Consider the following 23,436-nt stretch of genomic DNA (forward strand, 5'->3'; position numbering starts at 1 on the left):
CAATGACACAAGAAACCTTTAATGTCTTTATATTAAACAATACTTAAAGTCTACATGTAGGGTTGGGCGGTAATACGGTAATACGGTATACCACGGGATCTAAAAATAGCAACGGTATCAGTTTCAATACCGTCATTAAAAAAAATGCAATGCACTTATATAGGAGACAAGGATTAAATATTAAATTGTGGTGACCCATAAGTAAGACTGAAAGAGACATTCACCAAGGTACTGTAGCTTTAAGGGAGAGGTGTTATGATATACGAGTTCCGGGGCTGAATTATGTCAAACAACGACGGTGGTGAAAATGCTGTTGCTGCGGCGGCGCCGGCCGCTGCTAGTGGCGCGGCTAATGTCGGTGTTATCTACGCGGCCACCATGAAGTTACCGGACTTTTGGCAGCACAACCCACGGCCGTGGTTTCAGCACATCGAGGCCCAGTTCCAGCTGAGAGGAATAACACAGGACGTTACAAAGTATTTCAACAACAGCCAGGGCTATGGCGCTGTTAGAGGCTCCTCCGGCTAACGGCAAGTACGACGCACTCCAAACATTCCTGTTGGAACTCTTTGAACTGTCGGAGCTGGAGAAAGCAGACCGCCTGCTGTCCCTGAACGGCCTTGGCTACAGCAAGCCGTCCGAGTTAATGGAGAGCTTCCAGCACCCGTGCGCACCGCACCGGCCGTGCGCTGGCTGTGGAGGCAGACAGGATTTTCCTCGCCAACCGGCAACAGTTTGTCCACGCGCTGCTGCCCCTCCAGCACTCGTCTGCCCCGCTTGCACTCCACAAAATATAATTCATGTAATTATGTGTGGTTGTCATCACGTGATAGTGTTTGGTAGCCTATTCAGTTTCTGAACGGTGCACAAGCCAACAGTTTGGTGACGCCGTCTGAGCCTTACGTCATCATTTTTAATAAGTCTCAGTAATACCGTATACCACGGTAAAATAGGGAGGAGGTTTGACGGTATCAAAATTTGGATACCGCCCAACCCTATCTACATGCCAGTCTAGCGGCTCTGTGAAGCTGTGCTAATATCAGCATGCTTACATACTCACTGTGGCAATGCTAACATGTTGATATTTAGCAAGTATAATGATAATCTTGTTCACCGTCTTAGTTGGGTGTGTTATCATGCTAACATTTGCTAATTAGTATTAGACACATGATAAAAGTATTGAACAATTTGGACCTGATGATGGTGCTTGATAACACGTTATTGGATCACCAAGTTGTTACAACTCATGGGGGCATGTGAATAGAGCTGCAGCTATGTTTTTATCATCAACCAATCTACCGAGTATTTCCTTGATCAATTGATTTTCCAAAACCCTGAAATATTTAAATCACCCTAATGTACATACAGTAAGGCCAGGAAAAGCTGTAAATGTTCACATTTGAGAGCCTGGAACTATCACATTTAGACGATTAATAGACCATTGGAATTGTCTGTTGTCGACTAATTGTTTCAGCTTTAAATGTGAACCTCATTGTGGCGCTAGAGTAAAACTCATGGGATCCCCAAAGTCTTTAGGATTCATCTACTGAGCTCCATGAATGTGTGTAACAAATGTTATTGCAATCCATCTTATAGTTGTTGAGATATTTCACTCAAAACCACAAAAGTGAACCTCATGGTGGCGCTAGAGGAAAACTCAGGGGATTGCCAAACACAGTGGGCGTCATGAGTGTCACTCCAACATCTCACGGCACTCATCTTATAGTTGTTGAGATACTACAGTTTGGACTAAAGTGGTGAACAAACAGACTGTATTGCCTTTACTAAAGCCATGCCGCGAGCATGGCTAAAATAGCTCTATTGAGCTTTACACACAAAATAAAGCATGGAAAAGTTGAAGAGAAGAATCGCTGCTGCTTGCCACAAAAATGTTATATTCGTATGTTACTGGATACCACTAAAGTTCATTTTGCATGCAACGGCTAGTACACAGCAGAAATGGAAGAACATAAGATCTTTCATTCTGCATTTATAAAATCAATATACTACTCTGGCAGATGGTTTTTTTCAGTAGGGTAAGAAGATCCTGTGTCACTCTGCTCAGCCTGGCCTCCCCCCTGAGAGACTGCCAACATACTGCTGTCTCATGGACACAGAAAACCCAGCAGCTGGCCTGGCAAGGAGTGTGCGACTACCAGGGCTAACCCCGGCCAAGGTGCAGGAGTCTGAGCCCAGAGCCTGGAAGCTCCTCTCTCTAAACGCCTGAAACGGGAAGCAATATCTGACCGTGAATCCGATCTGGAAAATGAAACCTGGTGATTTTTTTTGCCGGTTGAGCAAGAGCCAGTAAATTATACCTGTGCTGCATGGATGTAGAAATATCTGCCTTAGCATGTGTGCCACAAGAGAAACAAAGCAAACTTAGACTTCTGAATCACTTCAAGCTCCAGTGCAACAATGTGTCTTTGTGTTAGGCCAAATAAATACTGGCACACAGACAATGAACACGAAACACTATCATGTCAACTCTCGTCTTTCTGTAAGCTTTTCTTGTTCTGTGTACTGTAGGTCAGTGACATTTCCAGGCTGACGAGCGGCCTCGGACAGACACACACAGGGTCAGTCACTTAGCACATGTGCAAGCCCCACGGCCACGAAACCTGAGCCTGCCCTCCGTGTGTGACATGAGAAACCAGCGTTGTCCTCACAGACTGCTGGGCAGAGAGAACTGGTATGGAAAGGGGAGCTGGAGGGCAGAGAGCAGGGGACTGGGTGGAGGCAGCTAATCTGCTAATTATGTCTGCTGCTACTGCTAACTCCACCAGCTCTAGGAAGGTCGAGACAGAACAACATGAGATAACAAGAGTTATGAAAACGTCAGGGTTCGTCCCACAGGGGGGAGACGTGGGAGGAGATAAAGTAGGAGATGGAAGGATTATTTGGACGCAGTCTGAGGTAGTAGAGAAAGTCTGATGGCACGCTCTGGGTCTTCCCATCCTGATAAAAGGCACCAAGTTGAATTCTTGGTCATGGATAGGAGTGAGTGTCACTCTTGCCTCTAATGCTGCCATTTCAACAACAGCCAAAGTGTGCAATATTTTCATATCAACAATGGATCCTATGACTGTGTGATTTGAAAATTGATCGCTCCTTGTGGCAAACCTATGAAAATGATCACCTCACTCTGCAGTTCCCCTGACATTTCAGCGTCTTTTAGCTCATCGGTTTGGTTTTCTAGCCTGCAACTTTATCGTTTTGCCCACTTTCATCCCAATTTCAGCAAAAAAGCTCTAAAAACCAACTGTACGCTACCTGCTCAGCACCAAACAACACACAGACACAGTTAGCAACTAGCTGGTGAACATAGTGGAGCATTTAGCAGCTAAAGAGCCAGATATTTATCCAGGAGATGGGGAGACCAAAACAGAGTTAAAAGAGGGAGAGAATATTACATTCGCCAGGTGACCACAAACACAACTTCATATGAACTGTCCACCGGAGAGCTCTGACGACAAGTTTATTTTTTCCCAGTTTATTATTTTTAAACTGTTAAAAGTCCCTGCTTAGTACATACTTTAGTCATATTTCTTAAAATAAACTAAATTAAGGAATCTTAACCAGAAATGATTGTTTATGTTACATTACAATACAATATATTGTTATCGGCATTTTTTAACTCTTAAATATTAATATCAGTAATCGGCCTCAAATCTCCAGTCTGTTACTATATTTCATATTGCCAAGCGCAGCACAGCAACACACACACACACACACACAGATGAGTTACCGTATTTCACACAATAATTGACCCAACTTCAGCTATGCAGGTTTGTGTGAAATGGCATTTATCTGTGCCTCGAGTGGCTTATCTCACCTCTCCAGCCACAAAGAACAGCAGCGGCATCTCCTCCTCCTTGGCTTTGTACTTGGCCATAAGCTTCTCCGCAATTGGCTGAATCAGCTCCTTTGCTGGCTCCAATTCACCTTCCTCCTCAGCGTCTGAACGAACCATGAAAAGAGACACAGAAAGATCTTAAAAGTATGAAAAAAGCCACATGTGAGAGGAAAAATGCACAGATGAGTGAAATGGGAAGCAAGGAAGGACAGATGACTGGGGGACAGATGAGTGAGGACATGAAAGAAAGTGTACAGATGGTCTTTGTCTTGTTTTGTAATCCAGTTTGACTGCAAGAGACACCAGGGTGGTCTCACACTGAGGGTCACCACTGTCCAACTTTGGCATTTAGTCCTCAGTCCTCACAAAACCAGTAACTGTCCTACATTCATGTCAGTCATTTTTTCTATGCTATTCACAAACCTCCAGTGTTTAGTTTCTTTGCACCTTCTGTATTAGCATATATATAGATAGATATATACTAAAACATTTCCCACAGACCTTGGGACCTTTCAACACTGCAAGGATTTTCCACAGAGTCTGACATTCAATATGCTCCACATAAATGCCACACCATTCACTTGTAAGAAGCTCCAGGCACAGCCCCATGTGGAGCTGCAGAGGCTGCATCCTAAATGCCCATCCACTCACCCACAAACAGGACGAGGCAGGGCCCCTCGTGGAGCTGCACAGCGTTGGACTCGCTGAGCTCCAGCACGGGCCGAGGGTGCCAGGGAAAGAGCCGGCACTCCGGGTCGTTCAGCACCTCTACGCGGCCCTGTCGCGTAATCATGTGACCCTCTGCGTCCAGCAGAATCAGCGTGGGAATACCTGGTGAGAGAGAAAGAGGATGTGAAGGTGGTGGGATAGGAAAACAAAGAGAGGAGGGCAGGAAATGGGCAAGAGCGTGGGAGGTGGTTTCCGTTAATTATCGCTTCATGACGCAGACTGTTCCCTCTCCCACTGAGGTATTCTTTGTTGTGTGGATGTTTTAGGCCTTTTTTGACTAGTTTTTGCCTCTCTTTGGCTCTCTATCTGCTTTTACTTGTGATGTGTCAACTTTTTTCCACATGTCATTGGCTCCCACCATCCTTCTGATTACAATCTCCTTGGCTTATTAACAGCCTTATCAGAAGCAGACACCATCTGTGAGCAAACAGTGTACGTGAGGGAGTGTGTTCCTGCCCGCGCATGTGGACTGAAGTCAACAGAGGTGGGGGCCATCATGAACTGCATGGAGGGGGGCAGTGTTGACTCGTCTTCCATGCATTCCTCACATACTTTGCAGGAGAGGCCGAGAACACACGAACACACACACAAACACACACACAGGGATTCAGGAGAAAAAGAGCGAGGCACAGAGGAAGAGGCGCAGCACTTCCGTAGCGAACAAGACCGTAAACTTGATAACCGCCCCCATTCCTCATTCCTGTGTTGCTGTTTGCCTGCCCAGCACAGATAGCTGTCAGCCATGGTGCCAGTGTTTGTGTGTGATGTAACTGAGCTCAGCAGAAACAATAAATCTAAACTCTCTCCTCTTAGCTTGAAGATCTGAAGCACATATATGAAGGAGGAGGTAGCTGTAAAATACCTTGTATTCCATAAAGCCTGTTGAGTCGTGACCGCCGAGCCTCGTCCGAATATGGCACCGCCAACCACGGCATCTCGCTGAAGTACTGCATAAAGGACTCCTCTGACCTGGAGGGGACAGCACCAAACAGGTATCAATTTAACAGCTGAACAGAGAAGACAAATTATTTGTGTCCTTGACAAACAGTGTGTGTGTGTGTGTGTGTGTGTGTGTCAATAAATATGATCTGGTCTGTATTCTGGCTCGGTGAATCTTACCTGTCAGCGCTGACAAACACAATCTCAAACTTCTGACCCGACTCTTTGACGGTTCGATATGATTCCACCAAGACTCGGGTCAAACTGCGGCATGGCGGGCACTAAGAGAGACAGAAAGAGGAAAGAAGAAAATGTAAAAGGGACTGAACAAGGGAATGTACAGTACACAAATATGATCGGTTGCTGCAGCAGGGTCCATTACTTTGTGTATTTCCAAACACCTTTCCACAAAATAGTATTCTTTCTTGTTCTGTATCCAGCTACTTTCAAATATAGACTTCTTAAAGCACTAATTCTGCTGTAATACTATAGCTTGAGAAAGTGTTTGACTCTGTGTGTGTGTGTGTGTGTGTGTGTCTGTGTGTGTGTGTGTGTCTGTGTGTGTGTAGATCCCACACTATCAAGGCAGGGGGCGCTGTGGCATGGCTGGCATTAAGATGACATCAGGATCTATTTAAATCAGACAGGGTAAGAATCTTATGCAATTATAACATTTATGAACCACCTCTTTGAAGTTTGCCTTTGGGTAAGAGAGACGTCGGGAAAATTCTCCACACTGGGTTTCAGAGATTTATTTATCATAATTATTATTATTATTATTATTATTATTTATTGATTTTTTTTTTCTTTTACCAAATGCATGTAATCATTTTTTATCTTGCCTTAAATCTTTAGGAGAGGTATAAGCTTTCCGACTTCTCCTGCACAGGCTTTTATTTTGAAATCACGTACATGTGAGTATATGCAGGTGTCTGCATATGAATGTCTCTGTGTAGATGTCATATCTTTTAACAATAGTTGTATTTTAGTGAAAACAAAGAAATAAGTTCTCATTAACATTATCGAACATGTAGTAAAGTATATGATCTATTCCAATGTATTGACATAGAGCAGCCAGACAGCATTTCATTACCATTCAAGCTGGTTATAGTGGATACAGTATGTCAAGTACTTTCATTGATCCAGTCATAAATCCTCATCATACCAACACAAAGGGACTGAGAGTAAGAGTGTGAAGCACAAAGCCTCGATCAATTCACTACTCATTAATTGACTTCTTCCCCGGTTTCTCATAGAACTAAACACTGTATATTATAGTTATACTATATTATAGTTTGCACAACGTGCTGTAGAAGCTTAAGCATCATAAAGCCGTCTAATGTGGGCTTTTCTTTGCCAGTCTGTGACTGAACTTTTAGCTCAAATTGTATTGTAATGAGTTAAAAAGAAACATTCCCTCACACTGCAGGCAAAAACGCAACTGCACAGTGAAATATAGGTCATGTTTCTCTGCCATGGGCCATTTCAAGTCCCTAGAACATTAAGGGGAAAATAAATTCTGTTTAAATGGATGCCAAGGCCAGGTGCTGGCATTTCATGTTTGTAAAATCACTTTAATAGCGGATAGATTTACATGAGTAACCAGGGGGAATGTGGTGTAAAAACACCGCAAATAAACTCCTGTAATGGCTTTTGTGACTTGTCCTTTTCAATTTTGTATGGGTCTGGGGTTTGAGCCAGCCGTCAGGCGTCACCGTTCTGAAGAGCCCGTCTCGGAGGCTGCGGATCTGGCAGCTGCTGTGCTGACTGGCCCAGCAGCCTGCGCTGCATCTCATCAGCAACAGTCCACCGATCTTTCATGCATCACTGAGTCATGGCCATCAGCAGGTCCAGCAGAGAAAGAGACAATAGTGATGATGTCAGTGGGGTGTGGTGACCAATGCCTACTTTAAAAAAAAGGTCCAGGACTGATAGGGATAGCTAACCACTGTTAGTGTAGAGTCGCCTCCACCCTCCTGCTCTGCTCCTCTCTCTTATCTGACCTGACTAACTACTCCCTCTTTCACCTCCGCTGCCCTTCCTTCTCACAGATGTTTCTGTGTTTTGACAGTCATGAGAAGGCCAGAAAAGTAAAAAATCAGGGTCCTCTTTGTCCTGTTTCTCTGCTCCCTGTACTCACCCAGTGTGCTGAGAAGTAGACGCCCACGTAGTGGCCTTCCAGAGAGCTGCTGTCTGTTGTCTGCCTGTTGTTCCTGAGCAGAGGCCCTGCCACCACCTCCGCAAATGGCTTCGGCCCCCAGGGGAACTCCAGGCCTGGGAGAGGGCAGGAAAGTGGAGGTGGGCAACAGGAAGGGATAGAAAGGAAAGAAAATAACCAGAAAAAGAAAGATAAGACAGATAACAAGGTTTCCACCCAAAGAAAATTGTTTAGCCCGGTGGCAAGTGTCTTTTTTGACGAGGGCCTGGTGCGAGCTTGTAATAACATAACAGAATGATGGACGGAATGGTGAAATTGAGAATTTAAAAAAGCTAAACAAAGATTCCATAAGGCCTTTATATTAAGTCAGTGCTGAACGCTAACTGGAGATTTGAAAATATGACTACGTCTGAGTTTCCAACCGAGCCGCACACTGTAACTGTAGTTCAAAAAACGTCTTAAAAATACATTAAAAAATCATTTCCAGAGACTTAGGCCTGGTGGGGGGCAATTTAGGCCCGGGGGGCCATGTGGCTTGCAGTACACTGGGGGAAACCCTGGATAAGACAACAAGACTATGCTATGCTAGCTGAGCTGCTCTGTGAAGCTGTACATAGGCACAGCAGTGCTTTGAGCTAAATGCTAACATCAGCATGCTAACATAACAATACTGATATTTAGCAGGTATAATGTTTACCATGGTCACTGTATTAGTTTAGCATGTTAATAATAATAAACCTGAGGCTGATGGGAATGGCATTACTTTGCCAGGAATTTGGTCAGAAACAAGATATTTTACGATGGCGCTAGATGAAAGTCAGTGGATCGCCAAAGTTATTACAATTTATCCCGAGGGGCACATGAATGTTTATCATTGTAATCTATCCAATAGTTATGGAAATATTTCAGTGTGGACCAGAGTGGTGGACCAACCCATCCATCGAGCCACAACACAAGAGTAGTTCAAAAAAAGTGTTTCAGGTAAGTTAAAAACCAGAGTAGGGTTGCAACTAACAATTATTTTCATTATTGATAAATCTGTCAAATACTTTCTCGATTAACTGTTGACGCCCTCAAATGTCTTATTTTGTCCACAGATATTTAATTCACAGTCGTAGAAGACAAAGGAAACTAGAACATATTCATGTTTGTGAAGCTGGAACCAGATCATTTTGGCATTATATTTCTTAAAATTTGTCCCAAAATGATATCAACATCATTTTTTTGTCAATTGACCAATCAATTAATCAACTAATCACTGCAGTTCTAAACCAGAGACACTATTTTTGTCTGTGGCATGGCTGTTAGATAACAAAAAGGCATATGTGGTGGTCATGTATACGTTACTAACAGACGGTTTTTGTCACATCTTCTGCTAGAAATACACACTGGATTCAAAATATGGTTTTAATGACGACTGAAAGCCATGCCTCTCAAGTGAATGAAGGTTGCCAGAAATACTTCCCTCCCGCTCTCCTTCACACTTTTCATTTCCCTTTCAAGGTCTCTTCATTGTTACCGTCAAGCTCTAGAGATGCATTTGGTATAGCCGAATTAAAAAGGAGGCAATCATAAATAAAACCTTGTACAGCTGGTTCATAATGGGCTCTTTATGGGAGCATGGTTGTCTAGGGCTTCATTAGGCAGGAATGACACATCTGCACCGCACTGACACAGCCTTTTATTGTTGTCCTGATTGTAAAAGTGCACTCCATCTTCACGCTGCGGGCTAGTCTGCCGCCTCTCAAGTCAGGCTTTTCATCGAGAGTGAAAGGTAGAAGGCCCTGAATCGTTCAACCGCCCCTCCCAGTCTCGATGTACGGCAAACTTTAGTGCCCTTTTCCTATTCCTAACCTTAGTTGAATTGATTTCACGTCAGGAAGTGCTCTTAGTCTGCCTCTCAAATAATAGGAACAGCAAAAATACATCAAAATGAACAATAAAACCAAAATGTGAGCCTGTTAAGTGGTAAGCATTAACAGAAAATGGAGGCATGGTAGTGTGTCTGCGCCCATATTTGCTACTCAGTCCAGAGATTCATGTATTCTCCAGCCACATCTAGTTTGGAAGAACCGTTAATGAATCATGAATAATTCTGCAGACTCGGATTGGCTTTCATTAACCAGGCAGGCAGGGAAATCTGTCACAATCCTCGTGTGAAATCCATTCTGCTTCATAGAGCCGCTATTCTCCCTTCTCACATGACTAACGGCACTTCCTTTTCACGCTGACCTATCGAGGTCTGAAGAGGCAACAGTTGAAAATATTGAGATCTTCACAGCCACAGAGGACGTCCTCCGTACAGGGAAAGGAATGCAAGTTCACTCTTGTTAATTCTCTGTCTCCACTTCAAAGTGCAGAAATGATAGGGTTTGCAGATGAGGAAGAGAGACATGGACACATATAATATTCATGCAGCACCATAATTATGGCAACATAAATGAGGGAGGGGGAGTTATTGCAAAATGTTTTAGCCAAATGCTGAATGATGTGGCACTGCACTATCTCCACAGGGAACTGGGAGCATTTGGTAAACATCATTACAGAGAATGAGTGTTGTGTCTGTGGGTATGCAGGTGTGATTTCTGTACTCATTTACATCATGGTTTACTACTTTACATTTATGAAGTTTATCTCAACTCATTTGTGTTGTGTAACGAAGCTGTACATTACACCGTGGTAGATTAGATAGCTTAAGTTGGAGTAATATAATATTTTGCACTGTTGCAGATTAAAGTTTGATTATTATTACTCCAATTGTTATTATTATAGTATCACCCACAGCACTGCATCATTAGGTGTCTTTCTGTCCATTTCTTTTGCACAAACTGAAAATGTGCATAAAAACAGGTGGAGTAGAAATGCCACATCAAAACGCATATTAATGCACATTTTCTATTACATGTAAGTTGCTCATTCATGCTAGTCGAGAGACACATTTCGTTTTACAAGTTAACTCCTTTTTTGTCTTGTGTTCTGGATGAAAAAAACAAAAAAACGTTAAAACATAAAAAGTATGAAGGGAAATGACAGTTCAGGGTGTTTCCACTCTTGATGTGTTTAACTGTTTCGATGTTTTTTTTTTAAATGTAATAAACATCTTTCCAAAAGTCAATGAATAATCACGTTAAATAATCGTGATTTCAATATTGAACAAAATAATCGTGATTAGGATTTTTTTACATGATCGAGCAGCCCTACTGTATCATTAGGTGTCTTTCCGTACGTTTCTTTATGCACATATTGAAAATGTGCATAAAGACAAGGAGTAGAAATGCCACATCAGAACGCACATTAATCCACATTTTCTATTACATGTAAGTTGCTCATTCATGCCCCCTTGCCTTGGGGGAATTTTCCTACCTGCTACAGTTTTATTTGGGACAGGTGTAACAGTAGAGTGGAACGTCTGCTGTGAACCCAGAGCGAGGGGTGTGCAATTTTGTTACAGTCTTTATGGTGTTGATTAAATAGATTATTCAAGGAGAAGCGGGATCCCATCTTTTACCCAGAGACTCTGAAGAATGCTCCCCACCAAGAATTCAGGGTTACACAGGTTTGACAGACAAAGGGTGTGAGAAATTGATCCATGTTGTTCTGTCCTTTTGACCCTCAAATGTCTTCCTATTACCTCATTTCACTGATATTTTTTAGGGCTGAAGGGCTGGTTGGTGGTTGGAGTTAATAAAGAGGCTTAAGGTCAGAGCTTGGGGTCAGGTGATAAAAGTAAATCAGCGTACCGTCTTCCCTAATAATATACCACAAATGTGTGTGTGTGTGTGTGTGTGTGTGGGGCTGTGGAGTCTGCCGATCTCACCTTTAGGGTCATCTCTGACCACCAGTAGACCATTTCGACACACCACCTTCCCAGTGGCTGCGTCCACAAACACCAGAGATGGGATACTAGTTACTTTGTATTTGTTCCACAGCTTCATCTGTGGAGAGAAAAAGATGAGAGGAGAGGTTGGAAAAAGAAAAAAAAAAACCTTGATGGAAACATCTATATTTATTTCAATTTCAGAGCTGGAAAAACTATTTAACCCAGTCTAAAATAATGTCTTTAGTGCATCTACGCGGAGCAGTGGGTTCACCTAAAATATTGCAGTTTAAACAAAACAAATGTCAACTGAGTACTATATGTATTTTATAGGACAAACACCCTCTCTGCTGTTTAAAAGAGACTCGGGAGACTAGGTAGAATAAAAAAAATAAAAGGAGTGCCGTCAGCCCCGAGGTGAATTAGCAGAGGGTAGAAGCACGCTGCTGCACTTTAAAAGAGGCTGAACGAGAGCAACCTCATGCTGTCCCCGCTGTGTCATGAATAATAGTAAAAGCATGACGAAAAAAGCACTACTTCAGCTCTGCTTCAAAAACTTTCTGAAACCTTAAGTGTTGAGCACTGTGAATTATTGGAGCGTCTTGGATGGACAATCCAAGCCTCTGTAGGCATTTATGAGCGCCCATTGGCCTTGAATTTAATCATAATAAATGAGTTGCTAAGAATATGGCCTCATAAAGTCAGAAAAGATCCTATATAGCCAGAAATCTGTGCGTGAACTGACACTATTTATAGAGTTCAGCAATCAGTGTATTCCTTAACATCAAAGAGGAGATCAAGCATTTCACATATCTGAGACTCACTTTCCATATCAGAGGGAAAAGTCCTACGCTGTGAATAGAAAATAGCCTGTGTCTTGTAAAGAGCGGCAATCGGCGCTGTGCAATGTTGCTGTTTCAGCAAGTGCAGAAGAATAAGAAGCGGATCCCTCGCAGCATGTAATCCATTTCAGAAAATTCAGACAGGAGAGCAAAAGTGAGAAATCTCTCCAGAAGACTATAGCATCAGTGGCTCTGTCTTTTATTTGACTCATATCCTTCAGGTTCTGACCCGTTTCTATTGAATCTTAAATTGAAATGCTTTTAATGACTTTGCAGGACGTTATATAAAAAAGGTGATTTCATCTTTGCCAAAAACAAATTTAACACTGTACCATTCAATGTATTACCTGCTGTACTCAGCCAAACACCCAAGTACCCACATCATATAATGATTTGCGTTGTCTGGATGCTGCAGTAGTTATTCGTCTAACAGGTAGTGTGCCAAATGAAGTGAGCACTGTTTTTCCTGAGGCTCTGTGAAGTAAGCTTGGAGTTGTGTTACAGTTTGACGAAAACCTTTTGTTGCTCTTTCTGTGAAAACAGTGACTTCACTGCAGGAGTCGAGCACAAAGATTCTGATATGCAGACTGAATAAGAGAGAGGAAAGTGTGCACGGTGTATGTTTTACTCATATTGTGGGTCTCCTCTTTGCACATATGTTGTCATACACTCGCCAGAGGTCAACTGCAGGCCCTTTCTGACAGCAGGTCAGATAGTCTGTCCCATGGACAAGACAACCCGGAGCCTCCCGACAATGTTGGTCTGGAAGTCCCTCAAAAGCAAACTTCAGTGTCTGCCACAGTCAACAGTTTTACCACACGCTCCATGCTGCTTTTGGAAACTCGATCTCGGCTCACAAATTGATGGGGTTTAGGGGCATTAACTGTGACTGTCTCCGAGAGCTAGCGTGCCCGACACTGAATCTGTGCAACTGCACCCATTTCACTCAGCTGCCTGCTGCAGTCATCCAGGGCTGATGATGTGAGATTGAGAGACGGATTTAGCCAAAAGAGTGTGAGACGGCCACAAGAGGAAAGGAAAAAAAGCAGAGTGATAGTGTGATGGTTCTGCACTTGCACTAAAATGTCAAGAACTGTATTCTATGTCAAGGCCCAGATGTATCCACACTGAGATATGATTTTGAAAACATGCAGCTACCATCGCTCAAAATAGGAACCACACTACAGGTTAATGTTCATCCTTGAAGATCATATAAGATAATAGAAGTGCAGGACTTATTTTAAGAGTAGAGGAAGATGTGTACCAAGGCTTTCTATGTCATTCCAGTGCTCCAGAGCAGCTGAGAGATCTGTGTAGCAACTTCAGAGGCAGAACCCAATTCCTACCTCCTCTCTGTCGTGCCACTTATTTCCTGCATCCTTGAATCATGTCTGCCTGGTGATTTGGCTGCAGATCAGAGTAGCCCCTGATGCTAAATCCTTCGAGGGTTTAGATATGCCTTTAGAATGAAAGGGCCAGTTATGATTACAAAAGCTACATGTCCTGAGGCCTGTACTACGAAGTGAGATTTGGCGTTAACGAGCTAACTTCAGGTTCAACCCAGGGTTTTCTGTACTACGAAGGTGGATCACTTGTGATCGGGTTCAATCGCCGTGGTAACTTATGCTGAACACCTAACCAGAGGCCTGTACTACGAATCAAGATCAACATGTCCTGGATTTCTTTCAGTTACCCGGCTTCACCTAACCTAACAACTGCGGTCTCGCATAAGCTGTATCACGACGCTGGTTAACAACTAGTTCAATCAACCCAGGCTTTCCCAATCCAGCGACGCACGCGTTCACATAAAAGAGGCGGTGTTTGCACAGCACGATCAATCGCAAACATCTACCAGAGCTGCATATTTTACATAAGAAGAGCAAACTAAAATTCTACATAAATATGAAGAACACAGACACGGTTTTACAGGCAAAACGCAGGAAGGAAAGCTGGCATAAAAAGCCGACGCTGTTTTATGTAAATACGCACATCGGTTAGAATTATGTTTTGATATTATTTTATTTTCTCTCACAGCTTACCACTGCTGGGGTTGCAACTGAAATAAAAGGCTAAAGCAACGACAGTTCATGGAAAGCAGAAGTGTAATTATGGTCAGATCTTGGTCCTGACTGATGGGAAAGTGACCAGTGTAGTCTAATGTAGGCTATTATAGTGGGTGTACTGTACTGTATATTGGCCAGAATCCGCCTTTGGGGGAGGAGGGGGGCATATCATAGTGGGGGGGCCTGGGTGTCCTCCCCCAGGGAAGTTTTAAGCATCAACCACTTCATTTCCTGCATTCCGATACACTTTTATGCACCAATTTACGGTAAAAAAAAAATACCTTAGAAAAAAGCACGGATGACAATTCAAAATTTATCAAAAATATAATAGAAAGTATGTTACGTGTCATTGGGCATATTTAAGTGGGTATATAGACATCCTGGAGCTATCACGTAGACTACACCACTGGAAGTGATATTGATAGGATAAGCGTTGTGATTTACGCAAAACAGCGTCGGCTTTTTATGCCAGCTTTCCTTCCTGCGTTTTGCCTGTAAAACCGTGTCTGTGTTCTTCATATATATGTAGAATTATAGTTTGCTCTTCTTATGTAAAATATGCGGCTCTGGTAGATGTTTGCGATTGGTCGTGCTGTGCAAACACCGCTTCTTTTATGTGAACGCGTGCGTCTCTGGATTGGGAAGCCCTGGGTTGACTGAACTAGTTGTTAACCAGCGTCGTGATACAGCTTATGCGAGACCGCAGTTGTTAGGTTAGGTGAAGCCGGGTAACTGAAAGAAATCCAGGACATGTTGATCTCGCTTCGTAGTACAGGCCTCTGGAGTCTGAAACGTCAAATGGATTTCAACACCTTGAAAGAATTCATCGTGCATGGGTGGGGTGGAAAAGGGGGTTTCTCACACTTGTCGCAGTCTAGTGTTGAGTTTTCATTGTAATCCAAAATCTTTCTCCAAAACACCAAAGACAATAGCTCTCACAATAACAGCGTCCTCCTCGTGTCATGAATAGAAAACATGAGGATCACATGCCACAGCGATCCATTTCCCCCAAAAACACTGTTTCATTGTTGAGAGCCGCAGGCTGTCTATTATAGCTGAGACAATAAATACAGAATGTGACATGATAGTAAAAAACACACAAATCATACTGTCAAATATGCATTCATCCCTTGACTTGAGAAAAAGCTTCCGTCTTGTAGAAGTGGTGTAAAGGATATTTTTGTGATCTTGTCAGGTTTTATTAGTCTGTCACGGGACTCATTTTGTTACAGTCTTTTCTTATGTGCTGCTGTATGTAAAACTAAGAAGATTAATTAATGAAATAGTTGGAGGAAATACACTTAGTTGCTTTCTTGCTGAGAGTTGAGAGAAGGTCGATACCACTCTCATCTGTACAATAAATATGAAGCTACAGCCAGCAGCTGGCTAACTTAGCTTTTTGTACGATTTAAACAGACAAGTTACAACGCGTTAATTAATAAGCTTTAGAGGTGCTAGTAGGTCAATTTTGTTACCTTTAGACAGAGCCAGGCTAGCTTTTACCCCGTCTTACCCCAGTCTCTATGCTAAGCTAAGCTAACCAGCTGCAGCTTCATTCAGACGTGACAGTGGTGTCATCTTCTAATCTAACTCCTAAAGCCAATAGGCGTATGTCCCCAAATGCCAAACTATTCCTTTCAAATTGATCGCCAACTTTTTTGATAATTCATCATTTTTTCATCAAAAACTACTTATTTTCTCAGTTTGATATCATTGTAAACTGAATATACTGAAGTTTTGGACTGCTGGTCGGACACAACAAAACATTTGAAGAGGTCACCTTGGACTGTAGGAAACTGTATAAGGACTGTTATTTTCCATCATTTTCTTAACAAAAAGATTCATTAAGAACATATTTTGCAGATTAACCAATCATGTAAATAACTTTGCAGCTCAGAATATTTGCAGCCCAAACTGTTCTCTTTTCCAATTTATGAAATATTTATGTTGGAGAAATATAAAACATTCTGTCCAATGGAGCAGTCACTAGCTTATTTGCATGTAAACTTTCTCTAAGGGCGCCTCTATTCATGATCAATATCAGATCAACAGAGTGTGTAACTATATAGCCGAGCAGGAGGCCGGGCTATATAGTTACACACCGGTTTAAGGATGCCAATAACTCCTATAGAGAGCCCACCAAGTGTTAAGACCCCAGGGAGCGCTGGAAATCCATACTAACAATCCATTAACTCTCTTGGACATGCAAACATTAGGCTCACACTGCGCCTGGTGCTCATCATGCCAATTGGATCATGCATGGCTGCGGATCCATATCCAGAAGAAGAGCTGAAAATCAGCCCATGGAGGGGCCAGTAGATCAGTGTGTGCATGGACATACCAAGGTTGAAAATCTTATCGCCCCAGTCATCAAAGAAAATGCTGATTCTTCTGAAGATGTAGCTACATTTCTTTTGATGGGATCAATGTATATTCTGGACTGCAAGTGGGCAAGACAAAAAGGAGGGAAACAAACCCCCTCCAGCGCAATCCACATTTCCATGTTATGTCATGCGTGGCGATCACTTTCATGCCTCTTTGCACTGTTGCACTTTATGGCAACATTCTGCTCTTTAAAAAAGGAGGTTAGCTTACGTGGAGAAGACCCAACACATTTGAGGGCTAAAAGTTTGAAATCTGTGCACATCTGCTTCCATTTTTGACCCCGTCCCTTTTGAATCCCCCTTCCAGCCTGAAATTCGGCCTCTGTCAGTAACTGGTGGATCTCTGCAGTGGCTCTGGTGTGGTTTGAGTCACCCTGTTGAGAGAACTAGAGTGGAAAAAATGTCATCACTCAATGTGCCCAATTCACCTATCATTGTCCCAGCCCCATCTCCTCACAGATCTGCTTTCACTGGGCCAGTTAGGCCTGAAGCATCTGCCAGACGCTCCCATCGCTGCTTTATTATAACAGTGCCTCTACAAAGGAAAGTCAGCCCATTACAACAGAGAACTGAGAGGTATCCTACTGTGATGCTGATAGCAGCAGTCCTTTATCTTTAGAGTATTATACGTGGGACAAAAGATGATAATCCAATTCTTATCTTGAAAAAAGGGGGCTTTAACTAAATGTTCATGTTATTCATTCCATTTCATCCATAAACAACTTACAGTATCGACAATTCATAACTGCTCACAGTGGATTTGTGGAATTTAATTTAACCTACGCAGGAATTCTCAATGGAATTTATTATCAGGCAAAAATGTTCCCCATATCATCTTTTTATTCATGCCAAAAGGAATTTATTGGCACTGTTTCCAGCGCAGCTTGAGCAATGTTTTCCATATTAAGGACACAGAGGAAATCATGTTCCAGTTTGATTTAAGTGTCCAGAAGAGGGGTTTTTCCAAAATAAAATAAAATGTTTCAATTTGTACGAGGAGATAACAATCAGGTGATCAATGGCTTCTTCCCATAGATGTTGGTTGTTAGTGTGTGAAGCAAGCCATTTGTTAGAAGATGGAAGCTTGTCTGTCTGATGGACTGACCAGCCCCTCCCACAAGACATGTTCAACAAAAGCATTTGTCTTTGATGGGACTTTTTATTGAGTGCCTGCAGGCGGGGTGATCTCTGACCGTAAAGATTTACTGTAGTGGCGAGCAGGGGGGAACAGGCTGGACTAGACTCTTGGTTTGCCTCTTGGCAGGCACTAACACAAGCTTCTTTAAAAAGCCAAGCCATCCCCTGTGCAACATGGATAACTTAATCTGCAAATTGATTCAAACTAACAGGTTGGTGCACAGCATAAGCAACAGCAGCTCATTCATCATGTGTCAGGAAACTTTCAGGTTAAAATCTAAAACATTTGGCATTCTCTTCTCAGTCTATGGTTGAAGACAGATGAGAAACAAACTTCTCCTGTCTGCTAACTCATTACTGAGTACACCACTGTAACTCCCATTTGGCTGGGCCCCTGCAGCTAGCTTTGACTTACATTCCTCCATGCTACACCCCACCTCAATCTCCGGAGGCTCTCAGTAACTGCCTGTATCCACTTCAAAACCCGGTTGCTTCTCTTCATGGCTACAAAGGGAGACCTCCCCTCCAACCTCTTAGCCATACTTCAGTCGACACTATGCAGGCTAGTTTGTGTTACTTTGCGCTTCCATCTGTGCTGCTCTGACATGACTATCGTTTTACCCGGTCAAGATTCTTCACGGCCGTAATCTCAAACCCTCCGACAGCTGCACAGTCGCTGCCCTTTCTCCATGCTAGACTGATGACCTCTCTCTTAATATGCTTCATCTCTTTTTGCATGTGCATGTTGTTTTGCATTACATAAACCACCACAAGAGCTGTCATCTTCAGGGCTTTACTATCACTGACTCTGCACAACTGTTGTCACATGATTTAAAAAAGAAATTAAGATTTTTTTTTTCTATTTTCCAACCACATCCATTTTTTTTCCCCTCGAGTGTCAGCTATATTCCTGAAATATAAAAAGTACAGGCCACTCACTCCAACCTACTCCACTGTGCTCATTACAGAGGCTCATCCTGCAATACACATCCATTGTGATGGCCAAACGCACTTCCCTGGAAATTGTTGAGCTGAAAGAACACAGACTTTGGCATCATGCCTCTTCACTGCAAAATGCTGCTGCTATCTTGTGTATTTTATTAATGCTAGAACATTCTTCGACCGAGCCATTTTGGTGGTGGATCCTCCAGAATGCAGACACTGGCCAAATTTTTTTTTTTTTCCTCAACAAAAGCCCCCCCGTTGCTACGGCAACCATCCCCCCCCTCCACAAAGTCAGGACATGTCACCGAGTGCTAGACACACTGTGGGCTCTTAGTTAATAATTCAGTGATAAATTAACGGTTTTGTGAGGAAAACAGGTGCCAGAATGGCAGAGGGCTTATGGGAAATAACCCAGCAGAAAAAGGGATGGAGAGAATGAGAGGTGTGTGGGTGTTTCCCCCTTCCAGCCTTGTGTGGAGGCACAAAAGCGACCCCATGAATACAGGCTCTAAATCCAAACTTGGACCCTGTATGGGGAGAAGTTTTTATGTAGTAAAGAACGTGGCCTAAAAAAGCAGGGAGGGGGAGGGGTAAAGGAATAAAAAGCCAGGGCTCAAAAGGTATCTGCAGCATTGTCTCTCCACAGGCGTGGGCTGCCCCTGAGGCCTACATTCAGCAAGGCCAAAGGTCAGGATGGCAGGGGGTGCATTCTTCACTCCCAGTGGTGTTTAGACCAGTCTGTCTGCCTCCCTGCCGGTCCATAGACTTACTGTTCTGTATTTCTCTCACCATCCATTCCCCTTTCTTTATGATAAATCACAAAGAGCAAAGTGTAAACCTATTACACACACAGGTCATATCCAAACTAATGTGGAAAGAAATGTAATTGCACACTTCTCTCCACTTTAGTCATCCATGCATGCTAAACTGACATTTTCAACAACAAAAATGCAAATGCAAGAGAATAAAATTAAAACACCATTCATCTAGACATTTATGTGTGATTATGATGTTATTTTAGGCGGCTTGTCATGCAATACATTTTTGAGAATCCTGATTTGCTGTCACATTCAGTTTTTATGCTTTATAGAGCTCAGCAGTGTGGTTTCAGAAGTGAAAATCCCATTTATATCCATCCCATTCTACATAAGGAATATTAAAGTGGCCATATTATGCCAATTTTCAGGTTCATAATTGTATTTTGATGTACCAGAATAGGTTTACATGGTTTAATTTTCAAAAAACACCGTATTTTTGTTGTACTGCACATTGCTGCAGCTCCTCTTTTCACCCTGTGTTCAGGTCTCTGTTGTAGCTACAGAGTGAGGCATCGCACTTCTATCCCATCTTTGTTGGCAGTCGCACATGCTCAGTAGCTAGGTAAGATCACATCAGCTTGCTACAACTTCAGTAGTACAAGGCAGGATTAGCCGGGAGACTTCTTCTAAACGAGGGCGCACTTCTAACTTTGCGTTGAATACCTGTAGAACAGGGACATGGAAGTAGTTCTTTTGTAGATTATGGTGAACTAGTGTGTGTTGTAGCAGTGTTTTGCCATTCAGAACGAGCTAGCATGCCATGCTAGAGCCACCTCATTTCGGCTAGTAACGTAGAAAGCCCTGCCAATTTTGACCAGCTCACCCCAAAGACTGAAGGCAGGACACATTCAGAAACCGTATCTCACTCTAAACAGCATGGATGGATTTTTTCAAAGTTTGTATGCATGTGGAAGCACCAGAGACACAAAATAACTTTTTTCAAAAGAAATTTTTTTCATAATACGGGCACTTTAAATATTAGCCATAATGTCTAAACCTTTCAAGGTAGACTCACCACAAGCTACCAGATTGTGAAAAGATGGTTCATGCTTCTGTAGAAGCCACAAAACCTTGTTTTAAGAAAACATGTTTTATTTGAGATGTCATGGAGAAGAACTACCCACAATCCTAAGCATTTGGCTGGAATTGCTACTATGTAAACGTCGCCAAATCCAGAGCAGAGTCGCTAACGTTTAGCCTACACTAGTAGCATGCAGGAACAATTACATGTCAACATGTTAACACCTTATTCAGATTTATCTGCACAAGTACGTAAACTAAGATATACACAAACATTATGTTTAAGTATGTTACAGTACATTATATATCTGTGAAGCAATGTGTAGTCACGGTAACATTCTTATTCAGGTCAATCTCTGTAAGTCAATCATTAAATTCAGCTTAACTCAAGTGAGCCGTAATGATTTACCTTGACGCTGTTCACAAGATGACAGAAGCTTGTTGTATGAATACTGTGTCATGATTTGTCAGTTAGTTGTAACTCACACCTTCCACACCACCATCAGCCTGCATTTCATCAAGTGGAGGCCTGCAGGGTCTAAGGGACAGACAGATCGAGACGATATGAAGCTGGTCTGGCTCTGGACCAGCTCTATCAGTTACCTTAGCGTGACCCTCTGAGACTGGCATTGTATACTCGCATTCATCTGCCAACTCATGACTTGGAAAGCCCGCTGCATTTTTTGAGAGTTTTTTCATGGCGTGAGCCAAAAAGGTAATAGAACACACTCAACTCTCTCTCAACTGTAATCCAGTACAGTATGGACTGATTCTGCCGTCACATAAGGTCAGATATGCGTCAGAAAAGCACTTATAGGGGAACCTGGGTAGCTCACCCAGTTGAGCATGCGCCCCATGTACAAAAAGACTCAGTCCTTACTGCAGTGGCCGCAGGTTCGACTCCAACCTGCAGCCCCTTGCTGCATGTCATTCCAACTCTCTCTCCGATTTCCTGTTTAAAGCTATCCTGTCAAATAAAGGCCTAAAAATTATCTTAAATGAAAAGCACCTTTAGCCTTATTAAGTCTATGCCTCTGCACTTGGGCAATCTGAGGCTATAACATATTAATAATGAGACAAAACACACATTAGAATTAGCCTTTCAGCACAACTTGAACTTTACACGTGTGCTTTTTACACTTACTCTTCAATTAACTGCACTCAGCAAACAGACCCACAGCAGCCGTGCATTCATTCTTCCCATTAGCCTCCACATTTCTCTGGTACCCCGGTTTCCTGAAGTGCCGGCGGAGAGGGGGGTAGGGTGCCAGGTTTAGACAGCTTCCCTGTTGTGCCCTCTGTTTGACCCCACATTTAACTCCCACCACTCCTCCTCGTGCTGGAGCCCTGGGAAGTCTCCCCAAGCCGCTGCTCAATCCTTGATCCCATCACAACACAACACATTAATATTTATAGAAATTTAAAGGGAACATTTCAGACACATTATCAGCGTTTTGTCCATAATCAGGGCAGCGCGGAATTCTATTTATGACAATCCATCTAACACATCTTTATATTTAGGTGGCTGGTTAGCACTCCATTGTGTATTTTGTCTGAGCTTACACTTTTGGCCAATCCATAACAAGAAAGAAAACTACATGCGTGTAATTCCAGTATGAAACCAATTTATAATGGTATTCAAATGGGGACTATATCATTGCATCTAGGCATTACTGAACAGCAGTGTTGGGGAGTAACGGAATACATGTGAATACATGTGTGCGTTACGTATTCAGAATAAAAATTATGAGTAACTGTATTCCGTTACAGTTACAATTTAAATAGTTAGTATTTAGAATACAGTTACATTGTTGAAATCAATGGATTACATGATGATACTTCTGTTTCACGAGTTTATTCACTCTCTGAATAAATGAAGGCAACTTCATGCATTTCCCACAAGCCCCAATATGAAAATGAAAAAATGAGCTATTTCCGTGATCACTGATAGAGGTAGAGATGGAAACGGAACCTGCCCAACAGAGCCAGGGCAGGAATTTGTTTCTATTTTGGAAATTCAAACAGCATTTCACATTAAAGAAAGAACAGGGAGAACGAAATGTAACTGTGCAGTGCAACCTCTGCTTGCCAGCAACCAACCTCCTTTCAGCATCCAAATTACTCCACCTCCAATCTGAACAAGCATCTTAAAGTAAGTTTTTCTTTTTAATAGCCAAGGGTAGTCGTCTGCTGTAGTGTTACTGGTCACCTTGCTATTTTATAGTTGACGTGCGACTTTACATTCTCCTACGTGCTGATTTAGTAGCTCCAGAGCCGTTGAAAGACTGACTAGCCCCATTTGACATGCTAGCTAACGTTAGCTAAAATTAGCTCGTGGTAGCTAAGACTGCGGTTAGATTTTTGTAGTATGCAGTTCGGGACTACAAATACAAAAATCTATCTGCTTGTTCAGGTACACATTCAGCCAGTTGGAACAGAAGAACACACCAGAATAGGCCTGTTTAGTAAGCTGTATGTGATGGCCGCATTCCTACACTTATAAAATACAATTCAATGTGGAAGTAATCCAAGTATTCAGAATACGTTGAGTAACGTGTTCTGAATACTTGGATTACTTCCACATTGAATTGAATACGTTACAAATATGTTACAAATTACATTTTTGGGCATGTATTCTGTATTCTGTAATGGAATACAAAAGGGAAACATGAAATGCCGATTTTGCAAAGTGAGTTTGAGGTAAACATGTTTTTAGCACTAGCAATAT

At 42.5% G+C, this 23,436-nt stretch overlaps 1 protein-coding gene across 2 annotated transcripts in view; it reads right to left on the minus strand.

The window, feature by feature from the left end:
- nxn (nucleoredoxin) overlaps window positions 1-23,436 on the minus strand; it is a 65,832-nt gene that overhangs the window by 4,152 nt on the left and 38,244 nt on the right. For both annotated transcript variants that reach the window (XM_031297619.2, XM_031297621.2), the window contains exons 2-7: window positions 11,500-11,617; window positions 7,665-7,798; window positions 5,705-5,805; window positions 5,448-5,554; window positions 4,508-4,687; window positions 3,836-3,960 (exon numbers count right to left, since the gene is read on the minus strand). In XM_031297619.2, the coding sequence (XP_031153479.1) occupies window positions 3,836-3,960; window positions 4,508-4,687; window positions 5,448-5,554; window positions 5,705-5,805; window positions 7,665-7,798; window positions 11,500-11,617 (765 nt within the window). The remainder of the gene's footprint in view (window positions 1-3,835; window positions 3,961-4,507; window positions 4,688-5,447; window positions 5,555-5,704; window positions 5,806-7,664; window positions 7,799-11,499; window positions 11,618-23,436) is intronic.

This window comes from Sander lucioperca, chromosome 5 (assembly GCF_008315115.2).
Source record: "Sander lucioperca isolate FBNREF2018 chromosome 5, SLUC_FBN_1.2, whole genome shotgun sequence".
Lineage (NCBI taxonomy): Eukaryota > Metazoa > Chordata > Actinopteri > Perciformes > Percidae > Sander > Sander lucioperca.